We start from the raw sequence: 23,123 nt of genomic DNA, 5'->3' as shown, positions 1-23,123 counted from the left end.
TTAAGAGCAAGAATACCAAGCTTGAAGGTGCAGCCTCCTCCTCTAGTAGGTACTGTGAGCTGTGGAACAGGGGCCTGAGAGGGTAAAGCATTCCGACAGAGGTGAGAGGTGACATGGAGGCAGGCACAGGGGCTCTCATTCCATCAAGGAAAGGACAACTACATGCTATGGAACAAGTAAGACAGAGGTCAACAAAGGGCATCATACACGAACTGAAAGAGCCATTAGGTCACTTTCCCCTGCTCATCATATGACTATCCATACTGACACAGAAGGCTGGGTTGTAGCAAAAACCATGGGGGTGAAAAATGCAGTAAATATCACAGAACCAATACCAGAGGTGTGAAAACAATCTTCTAATCCTATTGTTTCAACATTAACATTCCCCTGCACCAGTTTATCACGACGTGCACTGATATGTTTTATGATCAAAGATCGATTGTTTTCCAGAAAGCAGCACATGTGGTAAACTTGATAGTGCCTAAAGTATGATGATAAACTTAGCTTGCATATGTCAGGCATAATACGAATTGCCGAAGTTTGGGCATTTCCTCCCCCCTCACACTTCTACCTTAATCATAACTGTACAAAAATAAATGAAACAGCAGCTATCCTTTCCTTTTATAGTATGTTGGCCAAGACCCCTGGGTTGGTGGATGTCATTTTCTTATTTGAAGTGCCCATTATTCCCATTATGCTTTCTATGTTACATGACTCTAGTGAGCCTAGAAGCCATTTTATTCAAGTATTACATTTGCACATTTCCTGCATGCTGTAGTGAAGAACAGTCCTGCTTTCGATACTAGCAAGCAGCAGCAGAATTAAGTCAGGAGTATGTTCATTTACTATATCTTCTTTTCAAGTATGTCTCACATTTTTAAGTGCGAAAATCCTGCCACCTACTCATTAGATACATACTGTTGAAAGTAACAAGTTCCTGCCATGTGTTTACGCTCCGCAAACTTGTACTGTGTGAAAATATATCAACATTCAGTAGTTGCATTATAGGCTTCAATTGGCCATTTTGGGTGAAAACTCTGGTCGGCTGAAATGGCAACTGTCTCTAGAATATTAGTGTGATATTTTTACAATAAACGTATGTTAGACTTTTGACTTCCTGACGCATTCTGTTTTATTTTAACAGGGGAACTAACTGGAGGACTAAGCATAAGCAGACATTGAGATGGTAAACAAGTTTGTTTTTGAGCTGCGCTAAGATCCCAAGCCAAATAAGCCTGATGAGGATGGTAACCTAAAAGTAGGCACCTGGACACTTAACCTGCCACTTGCCTGTGGCGTCCAGTTCTTGCTTTTCCAGACTGATCTGGGTTTTCCTGCTGGGATTTTCCCAACTGGTTTTTCCCCTCACTGTTATTCCTGCCCACCCCAGGACCTACTTAATGCAGGCCACAGCGCGACCGTGCAGCAGATGTGCACGCTTAAGGAATGCTGGTCTGCGCTCGTTCACGCCAGGACCGCACCCAGCCCTATGACCCGAGCCCTCCCTCCCCCCAAAGATACACCATTGCCGAGCTCTACATCCTCGACCCCGGGCACCACAAACACTGCCACTGCGCCAACCCATGCTCCACATTAGGATTCTTTACCTGCACCCACTACCATTTCACCTGCCACAGCACACACACCAGCTTACCGACCAGCCCCACCCCAAACACACCACAGACACCACCTGAGCAAAAACACAAACTTGCATGCGCCCTTCTCAACACACACTCACTATGCAAGCATTCCACTGAATTATGGGGCCTCATCGCAACCCTTGCACCAGACATCGTCTTCCTCACCGAGACCTGGCTCAACCCTACATCCGCCACAAACACTGCCACAATGATCCTCAATGGATATAAAATCATTCACCAGGACTGAACCAACAAGTCGGAAGGAGGAACAGCCATCATCCAGAAAGAGACCATACAGTGCACCACCACCACGGACAACACCACCACCCCCATGGAACGTTTCAACTTCAACTCCACATGGACAACCATCTGAGGCACCCACGCATACTGACCAAGGCCCTTCCTCCAGCTTCCGCAACACCATTGCAGACTTCATTGCGCCTTAGACTCCAAGGACCACATCTTCCTCAGTGACCTAAATTTCCACATCTACAACGACAACACTGCACATCTCCTCAAGAGTATGCGAGCCCTGGGTTGACCCAGATCGTCCAAGACCCTACACACAACGCAGGACACACCCTAGACCCCATTTTGACCTCCAGCAACTGCGTCAAATACAGCCATGTTAGAGAACTCACATGGACCAATCACTCCATTGTCCACTTTAGCATCTCCAATACCCACACCTCTATCCCCACGACGACCAGCGCCCCCACCAGAGGTGGAGACAAATCTCAGAGACCAGCTGGGCGGATGCCCCCAACACCTCCAGCCCTGCTACCACCACCAACCACAAACAGGTAGTGAAAAACTTTAGCACATGGATCACCAATTGCACCAACAGCATCGCCCCCATCAAGAGCAACATCCAGAGAAAATCCTCCAAAAAGGCAGGCTGGTACACCCAAGAACTCAGAAGAGTATAATGTGACAGCAAACAGCTGGAGAGGAGATGGTGCACAAGCAAGGACACCTCCAACAGAGCAGCCTTCAAGACCTCCCTCAACCTGTAGCACCACCTGCTGAGGACAACAAAGAAGACAGCCCTTGCCACAAGCATTGAAACCAGCACCAACAACACCAAGGAACTTTTCAACATTGTTAAGGAATTCTCCAACCCGGCTGCCACAGAAAACAAAATTACACCCTCACAAGAGCTGTGTGACAACCTTGCTCACTTCTTCCATGACAAGACTGCAACCATATTCCTCGAAAGATACGCCTCCACCGTAATCAACACAAACCACACAGTGACCACCTGGAACATCCTCTCCACGCAGGATATCACCTCCACCATGAAATCCACCCACTCTGGAGCTCTCATAGACCCATGCACGCACTACAAATTCAACCTTGCAAATCAAATCAACACCACAACATTTCCCGATGCCTGGAAACATGTCAAAGTAAGACCACTACTCAAAAAACCATCCACCAACCCCAGAGAACCTAAATACTACCAACCAATCTCCCTGCTCTCATTCCCAGCGAAGGTGCTGGAAAAGATCCTCAACAAGCAACTCATGACAAACCTGGAGCAGAAGCATCTACTGGATGCCTCCCAATCTGGCTTCTGCAGCAATCACAGCACCGTAACTGCCCTGATCGCTGCCACCTACGACATCCGAACCCTACTTTACCGAGGACTAACAGCAGCTTTGATCCTCCTTGACCTCTCAGTAAGCTTTGACACTGTATCCCACCACATGTGGATCAAAAGACTTCACCACATTGGTATCGAGGGCGGTGCGCTCAGATAGACCAACCCCTTCCTCACCGGAAGAACCCAGAAGATCTACCACCTACCTTTCATCTTCGAACCCAAGGAGATTACCTACGGTGTTCCCCAGGGCTCAACCCTCAGTCTCATGCTCTTTAACGAATATATGACCCGCTGGCCAACATCGTTAGATCCCATGGTCTCAACATAATTTCCTATGCAGACTACACCAAACTCATCCTGTCACTCACCGACGACCCATCCACTACCAGAACCATCTTCCACAGATGCATGACTAGCATAGCTGATTGGATGAAGAACAACTGCCTGCAGCTGAACACAGACAAGACGGAAGTACTGATCTTTGGCAACAGCAGCAACACATGGAACGACTCCTGGTGGCCATCAGGCCTAGGACCCATACCCACTCCCTCTGACAATGCCAGAAACCTTGGAATCATCATTGACAACAAGCTCACCATGAAATCACAGATCAATGCCATCACCTCTGCCTGCTTCCTCACTTTGCGCATGTTACGCAAGATCTTCAAATGGCTACCTCTACACATGAGACACGCCATGCCACAGGCCCTCATCACCAGTTGACTGGACTACGGCAAAGTCCTCTATGTAGGAATTTCCACGCACCTCCTACAGAGACTTCAGACTATACAGAACGCTGCAGCCAGACTCATCCTCTGCATTTCCCGACTAACCCACATCACACCCCACCTCAGGCAACTCCATTGGCTCCTCGTACAGAAGAGATGCCAATTCAAGCTGCTGACCCACACACACAAGGCTCTACACAGCCAAGGACCCGGGTACATTAACTTACACCAACTGTCGAGAAGACTACGCTCTGCCTCCCTTTCACTTGCCAATACTCAATGCATCTACCAAACCAGAACTGGAGGACGCTCCTTCTCTTATGTTGCAGCAAAAACCTGGAACAGCCTCCTCACACACCTCATGACCATCACCTCACTTCTAAAATTCCGAATGGCCCTCAAGACCTGGATGTTCTAATAAGCGTCTGGGACCTGCAAGCGCCTGGATATTCTATCAGGTGATTAGCTGTGCTTTATAAATCCTTATTGATTGGTTGATTGAACACTTAGGGATAAACAAACAGGTCTTGCAAAGAGCTATGTTGAATAGACAGACATTCTCAGAGGTCACAGCATAGGGAAGAGTTCTGGCTGAGAAGACCGTATTTACAACCCCCAGCAGATACTTTAGGGGCTGATTTAGAGTTTGGCGGAGGGGTTACAGATATGCTGTCCGCTGTATTGTAAGTTCCACAGGCTATAAGGGAATTGTAATATGGCGGATGGGATATCCGTCATGTTTGTGACAGAGTAACCCCTTCAGCTAAACTCTAAAACAGGCCCTCAGTTTGGCACAGAGTTTGAAGTCTGACAAGTGTGCATGAAGTGGTCTGTACACCTCTGAGTGAGGGATCTTGCAGACATACTTGCAACCTGCATGAGATGTAGGGGGTGACTTGATAACTGATGTCCCACAGAAGAAAAAAAAAGAAAAGTCCAAGCAGAGTTAAACTGGCACCTTCGAACAGTGGTCTTCAGTAGTGTAGTGCTAGAGGGCTGGGTTTGGTGGGCTGTTTGACAGGATGACCTGTGCCGATTTGTCACAGATATCAAGAGAGACTTCAAAGTCAGTCTGACATAGGGCTTCGCTGACTCAGGGTAGAGAAAGAAATCTCAGAGATTAATAGATATTAAGTGCTTTAAGTCCTGCATTGAGGCCACGGAGGACCTAGGTGCTATTCGGGTCCCGGTGAGGTGAGGAGTAGGTTATTGGCAGGAGTGTCACTTTGAAGAATGTGTGACTACAAGCACACACCCCTCCCGGAGGACCTATGATGCGATTAGCATAAACATTGAAAATTTGCCCAGCAGAACATTGACACTGATGGGTAGTATTTAATTTAATTGTATATATCACCTTACCACAGTGAATAGTAATAGTACTTCCATTAGTGGTAGGCGCATGATGAGTGATACTAGGGAGATCATTTTGGTCCTGATGAGGAGTTTAGGGGTACACTCCGAAACATGTAGACCACGAAGGGGGACAGGTACATAATACACCCACCATCCTAACACCCCTTTTTTAATCATACCACCCCTGTGAGACATATTAAATTAGTAATATCATCCAGAGGGTAGATTTTTAACTTACCAAGACCCCACCACTGCTATCCTTTTCTAGCATCTCACATCGTTGATACCAACAGTGCTCCCACGTATTCCGTAGGTCACAGCACGCCTTGTTCTGCATCAGAACGAGCAGGAACCCCAATGATGAAGCATGCCACCAAGGGGTAACCCTGGTGGGTGAGGGTTTTACCGACAAAAAAAATATTTTTTTCTGTGGAGGTTTCCCCTTCTGGGTTGGGTCTCTATATATGTTTACTTAAGCTTCAGGGAGGATAGACCCTCCCCCTTAAACTGTTCATCTCCCCCTTTGTTAGGCATGTCTGACAGGATGACTTGTGCCGAAATTTCACAGATATCAAGAGAGACTTTAAAGTCAGTCTGACGTAGGGCTTCGCTGACTCAGGGTAGAGAAAGAAATCTCAGAGATTAATAGATATTAAGCACTTTAACTCCTGCATTGAGGCCACAGAGGACCTAGTGCAATCAATCACTGCTAATGAGAAACTGACCGCTACAACTATCAACACCCTGGAAATACAGACAACTCCACTATTTGAGAAATGCAAAGATCTGGAAAATAGGTAACAGAGGGAGAATGTCAGAATCCAAAACCTAAAGGAAGATATTGAGGGTGACAAACTGTTGCACTGCATGTTGGACCTCTTCTGATTGGTATTCAAGAAATAAATTCGAATTGTGACTAAAAAGGCTGCACAGGGTGTGTCATTGACCCACTAAGAAATTGGAGTGTACAAGAAATGTTCTCGTCAATATATTGGCTTTCCAGTTAAATAAGAGGTTAACAAAGGAAGGTATGAAGGAGAGACACACGATGCCTGCACAGTAAATTCATATTGTACCATAATTTGTTGACAGCCACACAGATGAGGTGGAAACAGTATCCTCTGCTGAACAGGAAGACATTTGACTGCATTATTATTGAATTGAAAACAAAACAAAAATACATACAGGTGAACCAATGTGACAGGCTTCCAAATCTAAATAGGGAGATCTTCCATAATGTCACCAAAGAAAGGGAAAAAGATTGTGGGCAATGCACGTGAGGAGAACATTAGGTCCTATAGTACAGGGGAAAATTCAAAAGAGTAGCCCAGAGGACAGGCATCAAATGGTAAAGATAGTATTGACAGCACTGTTGAATGTACGATTCTCCAGTGAACAGCACTAAACTGCGGTAACATGCATACTCTCTGTAGGGACAGATATCTTATTTTATGCATAAAATGCATTTATGTAGGGAAAAGCAAATAGACCTTAGCACAGATCTTATCCCACTCATTTCATCATCTCTGCTTTTGGTAAATCACACAGACATCTTTCTTGGTCTGCAAGCACACAGCAGAGGTCTTGCTGGAACCTCACGTCTTAGGCAAAGAGAAGACTTGTGGTAGGAGGGAGAGATATAAGATGGGAAAATGTAACTCCTTATGCACAGCTGGCAAGCAGGCAAACGGGCCATACAGTAATAAGATGTAGCAAAGAAACAGCATCTCCTCCTCTCTCCCAGAGTAGACAGTTCTGATATCTGCCAGGTATAACAAAAATAAAAACAAAAAAAAAATTATTTTGGTATTTGGATTCTATTTAGCCGCAGATTCCTTACCTTTTTAATATTCCCCAGACAGACTGTATCTGGATGCTTTTCAGCAGTACTTCTGTGCACCAGTAGGTGGTGCCTGCGGCTCCAAAATGATGCTGTTCCTCTCCATAAATGGCTTACAAAGCATATATAGGTGTTGCTCCCACGCAGTCAGTTGCTTTTAAGAGTTTCCGCGTGCCCAGTAGAAGAGCCCTAAAATCAAATTGATGCTGCCTGTGTGCAGAATCTTATTAATGGCTAGAGCTCAACCACTGAATGGGAAGGATGGGTCAGTGAGGAATATGCAGCTAGAGTCTCTACCTGAAAGAGTGTTACTTAAGGTAAGTAACTTACTCTTCTGGTTGTGACTTCTAACAGCAGAGTCCTCACTTTTTGAATAGATACCACAGCAGTACATATATGAAGGTGGGTCATTGGATGGACTTAAACCATAAAGTCCAGCTGGACCGAGCGGGCAAAATGCCCCTCTAAGAGAACCTGACTATCCAGACAACAGTGCTTTGTGAACATATGGAGGGACAAATGTACATGACCGAGAATCTGTGTGCACTGTGTGGTCTTGGTAGAATGAGCATGCAGTCCTTCTGGAGGCTGCTTTTTTAGGTACTGCATAGCATATATTAATGCAGAGTGTGATCCAGCTGGAAATGATTCTCTTCTGCACTTTTTTCACTCCGAGATCCCCCAACAAACAGCTGATGGTCCACCCTGTGTTCTCTGGTAAAATCAATGTAAAAAGCTCAGTGCTCTCTTGGGGTCCAAGCAATAGAGTCTTTCCTCCTCCACAGAGGGGTGTCGTGGAGCATATAAAACCAGCAAGGTGATGTTCTGACTGATGTGGAACACCCTTACAACTTTAGGTAAGAAAGATGGCAGTGTCCACAAAACCAGCTTGTCAGGGAAGGTGGTGGTGTATGGCAGGTTCATTCAGACAGCCTGATACTCACTCACATGCTGTGCTGATGCTATTGAGATGAAGAACACTGTCCTGTGGGTGAGAAACCGTAAAGGCCAGCAATGAAGTGACTTAAAGGAAGTGTACATTAGAAACATATGGACCTAATTAAGATCCCACTGTGGCATGACAAAGACAGAGGGAGAAAACAAATGTTGTAAACCTTTCAAAAAGTTCATAAAAACTGGGGATTTAAACAATGATGGCTGATCCAGCAGCCACAAAAAGTCGAGAGAGACAAAATGCACCCTGTAGCTGTGTCCGAAGTAAAACCTTACGTCAGGTGCAGAATAAATAAAACAAATAACATTTCAAGAAAACTATCTGGTGATGATCTATCAGCTGAGTACTGCACCAAGTGACAAATTTGTCCCAACGACAGGCATTGTCCAGGGGCTGCTGGCTGCCAAGAAAACATCAAACACCTTCGGAGGAGGAATGAAGGCATCCAGTTGTCACCACTAAATCTTCAAAAGTGAAAGTGGAGATTGCAAAGGTCCGGATGCAGAATCCGGTTTTGCTGCTGTAATAGCAAATCCTTCAGGAGTGGCAGTCTCATCGGAAAACAGGTGCTCAAGCCCAGGAGTACATACTCTCTGTGCTCACTTCGGGAACACTAGGATGATTGGGCCCTGGTCTTTTCTGATCTTGATCTCCGGGCAGGAAATGGTATTGGCGGAAAGGCATACAGGAGTCCTGGAGTTCCACTTGAGGTGGAACTGGTCTCTGAACAAGAATCCTCTTGGGAACTCCAATGCACAGAAGTGCTGACACTGTGCGTTCCCTGCGGTGGCAAACAGATTGAGTCAAAGTTCTCCACATTAGCGGAAGACACCTTGTGCCACCTACGGGTGCAACTGCCACTTCAGCTCCGCTAGGCGCTGACAGCTGAGCTCATCCATTCTGGGATTCAACAATCCTGTGAGGTGGTTCACCACCAGGAAAATTCCTTGGTGGTCCAGCCATTTCCAGAGGCACAGGATATCTTGGCACAGGATCCGTGATCCCACCCTCACTTTGTTGATGCAGTACCAAATGGCATGTTGTTGTCCGTGAGCACCTTTACCAGCCTCCCTTTGATGGAAGGAAGGCTTCTAACGCCAATCTGATGGCGCTCTGCTTTAGAAGGTTGATTTGGAGATGGACTCAGCTGGAGACCCGAAGCCTCTGATCTCCATCTCTTCCAGATGGTCACGCCAACCTAGAAGCAATGCATCAGTAATCACTGGCAGCACTGTGTAGTAACCATCACTACAGATCTTTTGCAGTCTCTTCTGAAATCTAGATATGGTCAGAGAGGTCCCCTTGATGTCTGTCCAATGAGACTTCAGGTTCCACTACAAAAGCCATATATGTCATCTGGCATGCTTCACCAGCAGGATGCAGGAAAGCCATCAGACCCAGCACTCTTAGAGTCGACCTCACTGAAATCCAGAGCAGAGGCTGAAAGTTTGGATTCATAGCCTGAAAGTATTGGACTCTCTGTCCAGGAGGAAAGACACAAAACAAAACCTTGCCTTTAACAGCCAGTCTTCAAGACAGGGAAATACCGGCACCCCCTGAGCTCCGAAGAGGTTCTGCCACCATCGCAAACACTGTCATGAACACCCAAGGGACATTGGTGAGATCAAAGGGGAGCACAAATTCTCCTGTCCCACCACTGACCACATGTAGCACTGAAGGGACAAAAGAACTGGTATATGGAAATAGGCATTGTGTAAGTTCAACACCACCATTCAATCTCCAGGGTCAAGGGCAGAGAGGACCTATGCCAGTGTGAGTACTCTGAATTTCTCCTGCCTGAAGAAGGCATTGAGAGGGCGCAGGTGTATAACAGGACAAGGGCATCCATCCTTTTTGGGCACCAGAAAGTAGCAAGAATAACAACCATGTTGCATCACTGGCCCAGACACCCTCACAACAGCTCCTTTGGCTAAAATGTGCAGTGGTATGGAAAAGGGTAGAGGACGGCCTGTCAACAAAAACAACTCATTAGATCCTGCCTTCCATGGGGTGACTGTGCTCTGAGATGGGCACACTAGAAGGGTTTTGCAAGGTGGGGCTTTTGGGGGTGGGGGGCAGTGCGGGAAGGTGGTGGACTGGGGAGCCTGCTGACCTTGACCACAGGGATGCTGGGCAGCACTGTCTCTACCGCAGAACTGCTGGGTGCCTTGTGGAGGTTGGATTGCCTGGCGTTGTGAGGTGTCTTTGTCAAAGTCATGAAAGGAGTGGTAGGGCTGATGTGGATGGCAATGTGGGGCAGACAAGCCCAGGATGCATACCGTAGACCCCTACTCCTTTGAATGTTCAAGAATAATGTCTGCTTCATAAGGTCCCCAAACAGATGAGTCCTGTCGAACAGCATGTCCATGAAGATGACTTAACATGACCTGAAAAACCAGTGGACGACAGTCACGCATGGCCTGTCCGAAGAAATAGGTGGTGTCCAAGGCAAAACAAATCGTAAACTTGGCCGTGTCATGACTGTCCTTTATTGCCTGGGAAAGGACAGGTCGAAGACCTTAAGTGAACACTGGGAGGACTTGAGCACCAAATCACAAAGGGCATGGGAATAGCACCCCAGCGGGGCATGAGCTGCAGGTGGAGTGTTGTTGATGGTGAGCACCAAGAATGTCAGGAGCTCAGCCATCATCTGAAGGTAGTTCACAACTGACTGCGACAAGCCTGCCTTTACTACCCAGCTTTTCTGAGCACAGATCAAGGATGCCAAGCTACAGGCTGGCTAACAGGAAGGCGAGCACAAGGCTTGGAACATGTAGCCATAAAGGTGCCAGTGAGAGAATCATTACACAGGTGCAAGGACTAGGATAATACAGCTCTGGATGGATGGTTTCTGTCAGAATGTCTGTTTCCCCCCCTGTGCAGACCAACTAAAGATCTAACACCTCAGCCATCCTACCGGATGACCACTGCAAGCAACACTTTCTTTCAGTGGTGTCCCAGGTGGCGGGTCAGGCTACATTTCAGGGGCTGTCGGTAACCCACTTGCATTATGTAAATCCAAGTATAATGCATCATCAAGACAGTGACGAGGACGAAACCATCACCCTCCTCATCACCAGTGTCCAAGGGGACCCTTTGTGTCTCTTGTACAGGGTCAGAGTCTAAATTAGAATGGAGACCCTACTGACAATTGTGTTGCAGCGGAGGCACCGCGTTAGAGTCAAGCTACATAATGACTGATTGAGCTTTTGCGATCTCATAGCGCGATATCGGTCCGACTAGGGTCAACACCATTTTGAAGATTGAAATAGGCACTGGCACCAGTTGAGTCTATAACAATGCCGGCTCTGTGAGAACCAGCGACGAACTTAGGGCTGGCGTGGATGTCTGTACTGGAGTCTGTGTGGGCACAGCAACAGGTCCCAAGGGGACAGATGGCATTTGGGGAGGGCCCTTTTATAGTAATCAGACTGGAGGCCCATGCATCTCAGTCGGGCCCAAAAGCATGCCTGAGGGGCCAGAATTACAGCATAGATGTGCAGCCTGGCCAACATGAAGGGTGTTAAGTGCTGCGGGTTGGCAACAGACTGGGAAACTCAGGGACCTCGAGCTAGAATGGAGGAATGGGGGTCCAGCCCAGCTTATTCTTTTTATGTTTTCATTTGGATTTCAACTTTGACTTACCAGACAACTTCGAACAGGAAGTGGATTGTTTGCTGAAACAGACTCATAACTAGGACTGAGACAGGCCTGTAAATTGGAGCCTGAGTGAGACAGAAGTTTCGGTTGCGGTCACTTCTCGAGTTCAGCGATGTAAATTTGCCTCCCAGTCCCAGATTGAGTTTGAGCGCATAAGAGCACGCATGTTGCATGGCAGAGTTGCAAACAGAACCCAAGCACCAAAGGCACACCTCATACGGGTCTATTATAGAAAGTTTTTTAAGCAGTCTCAACACGGTTTGAAGTCTGATGGTTACTGAGGGGACATGATTCACTAGTACACTGCCTACATATTTTTAGTCATCCTAATCTGCGTTGGAAGGCTGGGAAAAGAAGAACTGATGTCAGCACATAGTGATGGCAATTATATATATCTATGTTCCTTATTGTTTGGAAAGGTGCAAAATCAATATGGAGCTGCACAAAGCCACATGTATGTGTGCAGGAGCCCTGCTGTTGACATTCTCTGGATCCAGTCTGATGCCTGAGGATATTCTAAAGGTAAGGTATTTCTGGTTAAAAGTATCCATGAGAACGAACATCCTAGATTACGGACAAGTGTCATATTAACACTGTGGCCATGCATGTATACTTTTTCACAAGTTGGCTTCCATATTATTTCAAAGGCACGCTGTACATTTTTATCCTGCTAAGAGTGTAAATGGCCCCAACTTTAGCAATCCACAAAGAAGCATGGCTGCGTGTGGCAGATACTTATACAGGAAAAGCCTCTGGGCGTGATGGCTGAGGAAGCGAACCATTGACTCTCCTCAGCCCCTTCCCTTAAGTAATGCGTTTAGGAACATCTTAAGGATTTTGGGGGCCTTGGGACAAATCTATTTTGGAGGCCCCTATTTACAACAGCCCTGAAATTATGATCCAACTTCAGCTCTATCATGCCCTCTTCTGCCAGGTCACGAACAGTGAGTGCCCAGGCAAACTTCTCAAAATTCTAAATGTGTTTACATCCAATAGTCAGGTATAGAGATCTGTGTTGTCAACTACACAGCAGCAGCTCACGAGTATTACTGCATATAATCTCCGCCACCATCCCATTTCTCATATGTAAGGTCCTGCTTTAACCTAAGATAAACTTTTTTTTTTTTTTTTTTTTTTAAATCGGTGCTGCAGGAAACAACCAACGTTTTTCCACTAAATGTCTCTAATAGACTCTCACACATAAACCATTAAAAAAATTCATTAAAGAAAAACACCATTTAAAACAATCTACTTCAAAGTTATTTTAGGTGATCAGGGCACGACTTTCTGCAGAGCTGGTCCTATCCGGGACCCCCTGAAAGGCGGGGTCCCTGGGCCAGAGCCCACTTTTCCCATACCTTAAAACGTCTCTGAATGGGTTCTTTTCACACTCATCTATGGTGAACATAGGGCCTTCAGCCATTAACTTAGAATGCACTGCAAAGCAAATTAACACACAACTCACATTTGAACAATCTTTACTCAGCTCTGGAACCAGGCATCCAGAAGAGATGGAAATACTTGTTCCGTACTGCACTGGCACTAACACAGCAGTTTCCTTGCACCTGGTAAAAATATTTTACCTCAGCAGAAGCAGCAACAGGTCCATGTGAATCTAGTCTTCGCTTCCTTCGGGGGCCAATTGCATCCAATGCAGTTCGATTTGCATCTCTCTGTCTTATCTGTTCCAGTTCTAATTGTTGCATCTGTGCGGGGGGGAAAACATTTGGTTTAAAATCAAGTCATTCATGAAGAGGAGTATCAGAAGCACACATACATTACACCCTTCAAAAAAAATAGTGTAACTAACAAATACTGCGGTTACATTTCATAAGGAAACTTTAACGTTCATATTCTACTTTTGAAATTACAGTGTGGTTAGGTTCACTGTAACCATGTAGCGCAGAATTTGGAATCAGAAGGAACAAAAAATAGAGGTGGAAAAGTGATAGTTACTTGGTATTTGACTTGCCAGCTGCATTCTCACATCTCTCCAGTGAGGTAAGTTCTTGTTTTCAAATGAGAAGGAAATAACTTCCTATTCCATCTCAGCATTTAGATACTGAGACTGAAGCCATGATTGCTAGTGTATGGACACACCGAGATTCATGGGCCTAACTGCAGTTCTGTCTCTGTTTCTATGTGAATAGAAAAGAAAATTGGCTGCAAAAGATGATTTATTTTTGCCTTATTTTTAGAAGAACTAAAATGAAGGCTTCATTTTCCTCCAATCTTCATTTCACAAACAAAAAAGCAGGACTATAATGAAGGTTTCCTTGCCACACAACCTAGTGAAGGTAAGAGCAAACAAGGGAATCCCAACACACCTCTTGTTTTATGTGAAATAAAGGTTTGTATAGCAAGAGAGCCTTCATTATATAGGGATGGGTGAGCTGACCTGTAGTTTCCTCATGTAATGCAATTTCAGAAATAAATATGCACATATATTTCTGGTGGACAAATCTTGATTGCACGACTTTATTAACTTTCACATTATAGTGCTGGGGTTCAGTATAAAAAGGGTGATTATTCATTCAGTCAATCAGCAAGCAAGTCTCAGCAGATTCACAGATAAATGTATCTTTTTTCCCCACTTTCACTACTTTCGTTATTGAGCTGATCTTTATGATGCCAGTTAACCTTGGTGAATGAAGGCATTTGGTATGTGAAAGAGTAGTGACATTCCTACTGGGGCCCTGAAGAAGGGAGGGGATAGAAGGCAAGCGAAAAGTATTCTACTGCATCACACTATAAAAGATAATTTATCATTCCTTCCTAAAGTTTAGATATATTAGCAAGCACAAGCAAAGCCAATAGGTTTAGCTTTAATGTGCTAACACGTGACATCAGAGCATTAACCAAATGCAGTTTGTGTGCATTAACACATTTAAGCCACCAGACGTATTGGCTTTGCCAATGATTATTAATTGTGCAATACAGGTCTAGCCCCACAGCAACTTCTTTCCTCAACTCTCAATCTCAATATCCCCTTTCTTAGATCTAACAGCCAGCTGTTTTCATCCACACTTTAGAATTGTAGGGAGCATTTGGATAATGGGGTAGTACATAACTGGAATCAACACAAAGGTAACTTTATCCAATATCCACTTCTTGGCTCTCTCAAGTAGTGTGCAAGTTCCACAGCAAAAAGAGCAGCACATGTCCAGGCAATGGATAAAACAAGTTACTTACTGTGGTTCCCCTATATTGGCATTTTTCATAGATTCACAGGCTTGAAGACATCCCCATCATCGAGGTGGGGGCCTCTAAGTATTTTACTAAAAAGCAGTGTAAAGATAAGCTAAGCATAAGCCGGTGGTAGAGGCCTCATTGGTAGTATATCAACATCAATTGAATAGAACTAAACTTCAGCCAATCAAAGTAGAGCACAGCCAACACTTTTTCCTTCAAGGGCCACCAATTCTCTAGTGCCGGAGCTTTTTCACCTTTGGTTTTCTTCTTTACCATAGGTGACCTAACAGCTTATCTAGTATTGTGGCATCCTCATCGGGTAATGCCCAAGACACAATCTGTGGGTGCCATTTTTTGCTCCACAAAAAGAGTCCCAAGGAATCTTTGTCCACTCTACCTACCCAACCAAGACTATCTCACAATGTGCTCTTGACAAGTTAGATAACTCTTGACCAACATCCTGTTGGTAGGTCACGTGGAGAGATATACATTTTTCACTATTTGTATTTTAAAGCGTACAATTGCATCAGTTTCTGTAGGATCCTATATTAATAACTGCTCTCACTGACCATTGTTGGAAATGGCTAAACTGACTTTTCTCCAATAAACACTTCGTTTTTCTTCCAATTACGGTAATTAGAAGATACAAATTTCTTTAAAAAAAATTTCAGAGCTTACACATTTTATTCTTCATTCAGTATCCCTTGATGTGTTGCTCTATAAAGCCTCTAGACCCTCTAAGGAAGTATTGACTTGTTCAGAGCTTACATATTTTATTCTTCATTCAGTATCCCTTGATGTGTTGCTCTATAAAGCCTCTAGACCCTCTAAGGAAGTATTGACTTTGGTCAAAACTACTAAAGGGTGACATAGATGAGAAGGCTTCTGTGCTGCAGCCAAAAACTGCCCCCCACTGATGTCACAGGCTACAGGTGATCTGCTGCTGCTTGGCCGAGCTGAGTCAGGAACCTCTGCCATGCTTTGCTGAAACAAAGTTTCTAAGTTCTCCATACTTCGTGGGGCCTACCCCCGAATTTTGAGCTTGTAAATGGTATTATAGTTGTCCGAGTAGATTTCAGGAGCACAGAAAGATCTCTATTATGCACGTCCTGAAAATCTGTTAACTGAAACTATGAATTTCTTGTGTGCACCTTTAAATCACATGTTAATCATACTAGTCGAAATTACATCCACAGTAGCTTATATATAGACACTGTGAGGGTGACATCGATGAGACACAGCAAAAGAGAATATGTGCTCTGCTCCCTTTGCCTACTCATATTACATTCTCTACTAAAATATCATTGCTTTCTACCAGATTGAAGGGCACTTAAAGAGGCCTGTCCGCTTACCCTTTCAAGGTAGGCAGCAAAGCTGGTGAGTGCTAATCATTTACAAAGGTCATGATCTGAAGCCAGCCTGCAGGCACTCATTTAAAATTCGATTGATCCCGATTTGTAGTCAGGTAAAGAAAATGGACATTTCGGTCCTATTGTAATTATGAGGCCCCAGGGCAACTGCAAATAGATGTGCAGAGCTAGACACTTGCAAATACCTTAGAGAAGAAATTATAACAGGTGATACCATGCAAGTGGGAAAGGTTAAAAATAAAGCTGCCCATAAAATCCCATCTTTCACTAATTTACCATGATCACCATATGAGAACGAGAATTATATATCAACATTCGGATGAGTTCCATTTATGGCAGACAGTGGGTACAGTGGCTCTTGTGCAGGAGAGGGCCTCTAAGAACCGAGGCTCGACTATAGAACAAGTAAACTATGTGAACGGGAGAGTGAAAACAGACTAGGAAAAGTAACTACTGTAATATAGCCGATGACAAAACATAGGTTTTCGATAATAAAGCACTTCAACGCCTCGTCAGAGGCGCTATATAAAAGCAATTACATTATATCCGTGTAAAGGATAAACAATAGCCCGAGTAATAAAACTACCTGTAAGTGTCTCAGAAAGGGTTTGCAGTCTTTTTCTTGACAACAATTATAGGTCTGTGCAAATTCGCGAGGTTGCAATAAGAGCTACATTATTTTCTGCCAGTGTGAGCAGCATATTTTGGTGCTAACTCCGTTTGAATCCATATCTGGATCATAAGGGAGCTTGGAATGAGGCTTTGAGAGCGACTTTGGAAGAAAGTCTTGAACGTCAGGGAGTTCAGATCTTCATGTTGTACATCATTCATTCTGCTTTGTTTTTAGTTGAACTTTATCATAAAATATAATAGACCATTAGATGACAAATAATTACCCTTTAACTTGCTTAAAGGACACAAAAGTAGCAGTTTAAGGAATAAAGTCATTGCGATTTCTGGATTGCTTACCATCTTCTTTTGAGGCCGGACTCGTCAACCTTCAGTGTAAGTTAAGTGGTACTTGTGTGAACACAAAAACATTTTCAAATACAAATTCTACACGCTGGTTCAAAGAATCAGGGCTGCTTAAATTTAAGCTCTTAAAGTGCACTTACACATGCAGAAAATAAGTTAGTATGCAGAGTGGCAGAATTTGCAAGTTTAGGGATAGGGCATTGTGGGCGTTCTTAACAGAGCATCCCTATAAAAGACCTAGAAACACATTTGCGGGTATTCACATAACTCCTGCAGGCAGCTTCCCCACAATGGAAATGCACACAAATCTACTCCTGTGAAAGGCAGGAGCAAGCCTTTGCAAGGTAGGGCTTGCAAGAGAACACTTCGAAATTTAAAAGGAAACTTTTTTTGTTCACTTATTCCCCATGAGGAAATAAATGGCAAGCTAACACGTTCGCACTTTATTTTCAGATCTGTAATTTTCTACCTGAAGGAGATTCTGCATATGTGAGTTTTGTGAATTGGGTTCTCCAAGAGCTTTCCAACATAGATTTCTGAAAGCTTCCAAGCCAGACGGCACACCATAGTAAGGATGAACCACGGCCACAAGACCTATGCTCAAAACAGACTCAACAGATCTCAAGACTACTTAGTCCTTCTTAAATTAACCACAAAATTCTTACTAAAACCAACATAATATGTCTCGAAAATGATCCCATCAGAGTCTGTGCATCAAGCTTTGTCCAACTAATCCAGTGCAGTGAATTGCTCAGTCACTATAACTCTTGTTCAAAGACTTTTCAACTTCAAAACACACAGTGAGCGATTGCCCTCATTCGGTAAAAAGCACCTTTCATTCTATAACCATCACCAACTCGAACAGAATATTTTCAATTGCATCTTGTGAGAACCATACGGAAGAAAAGCTCATGAATTATTACAGTAATTCAGGATCTGACAAAGTATCAACAATTACGCCTCGATAGGACTAGGAATATATAATTTAGCATCCTATTTAAAAATATGTGTGGTGCTCCCTGTGCGTAGAATTGGTCTAGGTTTGTTCTTTCAGTGTATTGAAGTCCTGAGTACTACAGCTCCTACATCACAACTAGGTGATGTCTCTGAGACCAGTAGTCAGTCCATTCCACAAGACAAGGGCTTCAGCCAAAATTGTTTTGTCTCTTCGCCTTTTGATTTTAGAATATGGATCAACCAAAAGAGCTGTTCAACCGACTCACAAGCCTGCGCATCAATCTGCGGTTCAGCAGCATCCTTTCAATGCAGAAGGGTATTACTGAATCATCTGCAAACTAAACAGTCTTAAACATCCCCCGGCTCAGTCTGATGCTTAAGATGCTGAAATCCTTGCCAGAGCACTCACATATTTTCAAGAGGCTCCGAAATTCTCAAGAAAGAGAATTCCTCTTGTGTTCATCTTTGACGTGTAGCTATCCTCTTCGTTAAATGCTCTCAGATAACCTTAACTTTAACATACCACAAATGAGTGATATCGCATGATTCCTCACAGATTTATCTGCCCGTATTTCTTACGCATTATTTGACAATATGATACTAGTGATAGGTGTTTTAAGACAAGAGCACATTTTAAGTCCTTTCTTGCACACTTCAGCTGCTGTATCAGTAATCATTTTCGAATCAAAAATTCCTTAAACAAACTCGTTTGAAATGTCATTTTTTATTGGGGCCAGGACAGACAGAACTATATATTAAAAGTCCCATTCCACCCCTCTCTCGTGGCTAGATGAGGGACGGGTAGGCAGTGGAGAAGATTTTAAGATACAGGGCGTAGGGAAGTGAGGGGCCTCGACTACATGGAAAAGATGTCACTATCGACATCAACACCAGTCTTTCAATTGTATTACAAGGTAATGTTTATGAAAAAAGATTAACTGAAACACTACCGATTAGCCCTGTGTTGACATTTCACCACCGAACTGGATACATTACGCCCCCACCACATGATTCAAATGTACTCTTCTCTCTTTCCTTGTTTGAACTAAAAATAATTGCCCCGACTTAGCACAATGCTTTAATGGCATTGTAGCCCTATAAATTAGAGTCCTCCTGGTCAGTATACAACATCTTATTATACAACCTGGTCTGTAACTCAGTAAGATAACGCAGGAACACAGTGAATGTCACCGCCCTTTGAAGAAAGAGGAGTGTATTTTCTTGGGTGCTGTCAGACAAACATCTGATCAGGATATTGCATGTCATCTTCAGCTCTACTGATTTTTGGTGCTTATGGTTGCAAACGTTTACCAGGCGAATTGTATTAATTTATTGGAGCAGTCGTGTGCATTTCGACCAGAAATTATTCAAATATCATAATAACAAAAAGGTTTTGAGGCTTATTAGAAGTTTTTGAAGATGTAGTGAGGGAAGGTGAGTGAAGTACACACAAACAAGTTAGCTACCTTCTATAACCCTCTTTACTCCTCTTTAGAATGTGCCCCAGGCACAAGACTGGATCCAGAAATCTTCAAATGGTACCCCGGGCACAATTCAGAGGCAATGTGTGGCTCAGCATTGGCCTTGTTCCGCCCTGCAAGTGACAGAGTGTAGTAGCATATAAGTGTCACCACAGTGCCAGTTTCTTGCGTGATTCTTTCTGTGCCTTCAGACATAGAGCAAAACATAATTGCTGGTACCAGTGTGCAGAGCTCCAATTTGTGACCTTTTTAGATGTCAAAAACAGCTCACCCCACAGAACCAGGAAGTAGGCGGGCAGTGAGGAATCTGTGAGTGGACAGGTTAACACTTAGAAAGTGTGTTATCTAAGGTAAGTAACTTGATCTTCTGATGGATACTTTGAACCACAGACGACTCTCCTTTTGATTAGATACCAAAGAAGTACCTTCCAAAGTGGAAGGTCTGTGGAGTGGGCTGAGGCAAAACAGTTCTGCAAGACTGAACGAATAAATGACCTTTCAATTAGACCTGAATATGAAGCCATTCATGGACACATGAACTGATGCCCACGTTGTGACCTGACATGTCATGACAGGCACTTTGCATGCCAGCTCAGAGGTAGTGGCCTTGGCCCTGGTGGAGTGGGCCCTCAAACCTCTTGAGGCTGCCTCTTGGCCACTGTGTAGTAGATCTTAGTGCAGAGGATTATCTACCTTGACAACATTCTTTTTTCCACGCCTTACCTGTTTTTACCTCGGAAAATCCAACAAAAAGCTGTTCATCCACTCGAAGGTCTTTGGTGTGATCAATGTAAAAGTTTAAGGCTCTTTAGGGTTCAAACCAATTAAGCTTCTCATCCTCTTTCGGTGAAGTGAAGCAAAGAACATTGAGACAGTGGTGGATTGCCCATTGTGCAAGAGTTACAACTTCTGACAAAAAAGCAGTCTAGGTCATCAACACCAGGTGCCCGGTAAAAAGGTGGTGTTGGGCGGCTCCACCAAGAGAGCCTGGAGCTCACTCACACCACAAGCTTAAATGATCACAATGAGTAAGACAGTTTTGAAAGTTGCAACTCAGGGCTGGAAAGGCAAGGGCAAAAAGGCATACAGGTGTCCTGTGCTCTATTCTAACTTAAATGCGTATCCTAGAGAGTGCTCTTTGTACTCAAAAGGGCAAACGTTTCAACACTGTGCATTCTTGATGGAGATGAAAATATCCTGCCAGGGCTGTCCAAACTCTAGGAAGATCTCTGGATGCAACCACCATTCATTATCTGCCGGGCATCGTCCACTGAGCTTGGCCAACCTGGCATTTAAAATCCCTCCAGCCAACTCTAGAGGCATAGCACCTCTTGGCACAAGACCCAGAACACCACTTTGCCCTGCTTGTTGTAGTATCACATGGTAGTGGTTTTGTCTGTGAGAACCTGCATCAGGCCCCACCTTGATGTACGGCAGAAAGGCTATTAATGCCAGGTGTATGACCAACAGCTCCAACAGATTTATGTTGAGACAGGTTTGAATTGGGAACCAGGGCCTGCAGATCGCCACTTCTCCAAAATGACAGCAGCCCAGCAGGGACACATCTGTGACCACCGTCAACTCTGGGTGGAGAAAGGAGAGGGGTCTGCAGCTGGTCAAGTTGAAGTTGAGCAGCCACCAGTGCAGATCTTTTGCAATCTCCTCCGAAACCTGGATGGCATCAGACAGGTTTCCTTGGTGTTGAGCCCACTCAGACTTCAGAACCCACTGCAGAGCTTGCATTTGTTTCCTGGCGAAGTGAACAAGCAGGAAGCACAAGTCCAGCAGACCAAGAAGCCTCAGTGCTGCTCTCTCAGAGATCCTGACTGAGGCTGAAACAGCGGGATCATAGCCGAATGTCCTGGACTCACTGTGATAGAGAAACAGATCTGAATTACCCCCATGTCTGGAACAGTTCCTATAAAAGGAAGAGTCTACAAAGGAGTCAGTTGTTACTTCAGCTCACTGATCAAGAGTCAGGATATCTGAAATTGTTTGGAGGTGGTGTACAACTGACTGAGGCGAGATCACCTTCTGAAGCCAGTAGTCGAGGTAAGGGAGAACTGTTATCCCCATCTTTCCGAGAATGTGCGGTGACCACTGTTATTACTTTTGTGAATATCAGAGGGAACTTGGTAAGGCCGAAGGGAAGCACAGCAAACTAAAAATAAACCTGGCTGACCTTATACCACAGTAACACTTTAGTGGGACTGCAGGATAGGTACATGAAAGTTAATATGCTCCCGGTCCAGTGCAACCATATATTGCCCAGATCTAGGGCCGATAGAACTTGGGCCAGTGTAAGCATCTTTAATTTGCCCTTCTGTAGGAAGACATTTAGAGTTTGGAGATCTAAAATAGGACAAAGGCCTCCGTCCTTCTTTTGCATGAGGAAACACCAGTAGTAACAACCCACCCTTACTTCTGAGGCTGGTACCCTGTCAATGGCCCCTTCAACTAGAAGACCATTCACATTTTGTAGAGATGCATAGGAGCTCCTCTGAAAGCTGTTTGGATGTGAGAGGAAGCTGTGATGGTTGGAAAGAAACAGGAGGGCATAACCCGGAGGACAATCTGGAGTACCCATCTATCGGCTGGGATGGACTGCCATCCTGGAAGAAAATGTCTGATCCTGGTTGCGTGCCACTAAGGGCAAACTAAAGCAGCTTGGAAGCTGATGGCCCCGGGTGCAGAAAACTTTGAAAAGGAGTGTTGCTGATGACCTGAGATCTGTCTGCTGATCTCTGACCACGAAATGACTGGGGTAATGACAGCCCTCTGTAATAGCCGTGGAAGAGTCTAAACTGATTAGAAGTTTGTTGAGCAGGGGCTTGCAAGGAACTCACATGGCTCTTTTCTTTAAAGCGGTCAACAGCAAGAACATTCAAGGGGTGAATCAGTCTTTTCGACAAATAGGCAGGACCCATCAAAGGGTATATCCATAAGGTATGCCTAAGCATCTCCTGGAAAGTGAGACAGAGTACTACACTAGTGCCTACTACTTGCCACGAGCAATCAGTGGCATCCAGGCCAGCTCCAATTACATATCTGGATGCATCCTGCTATTCCTGAATGGTTTGAGCCAAAGATCTCACTGCCAATGTATGTCCCAGAGGGAGTGGGTGTTGCAGCGTAATAGGCAGACTGCATTAGATGACCTCAAAACCAAAAAGAACATTTGATTCCTGAGCGCCTGAATCTATTTTGACTTCCTGTTTGGAGGAACTCTGGGGAGTGCATAAGGGTTCACTTTGCTGGTGAAAGCCTGGACCACCACATTTTCAGTAGCAGAATGCTGTTTACAAACATCTGGGTCACCAAGCGCCAGTCTGTAACAGATAGCCACCCACCTACCTGTTTATC

General features: G+C 44.6%; 1 protein-coding gene across 1 annotated transcript in view; it reads right to left on the bottom strand.

Moving 5' to 3' along the window:
• The window catches only part of LOC138267494 (transcription initiation factor TFIID subunit 4-like), a 1,241,721-nt gene that overhangs the window by 266,192 nt on the left and 952,406 nt on the right, over window positions 1–23,123 (bottom strand). Inside the window, exon 14 of the mRNA XM_069216487.1 lies at window positions 13,369–13,491. Coding sequence (XP_069072588.1) covers window positions 13,369–13,491 — 123 coding nt within the window. The remainder of the gene's footprint in view (window positions 1–13,368; window positions 13,492–23,123) is intronic.

Source organism: Pleurodeles waltl, chromosome 12, assembly GCF_031143425.1.
Source record: "Pleurodeles waltl isolate 20211129_DDA chromosome 12, aPleWal1.hap1.20221129, whole genome shotgun sequence".
Lineage (NCBI taxonomy): Eukaryota > Metazoa > Chordata > Amphibia > Caudata > Salamandridae > Pleurodeles > Pleurodeles waltl.
The sequence above is the reverse complement of the archived record's forward strand: the minus strand, read 5'-3'. Positions and strand labels throughout refer to the sequence as shown.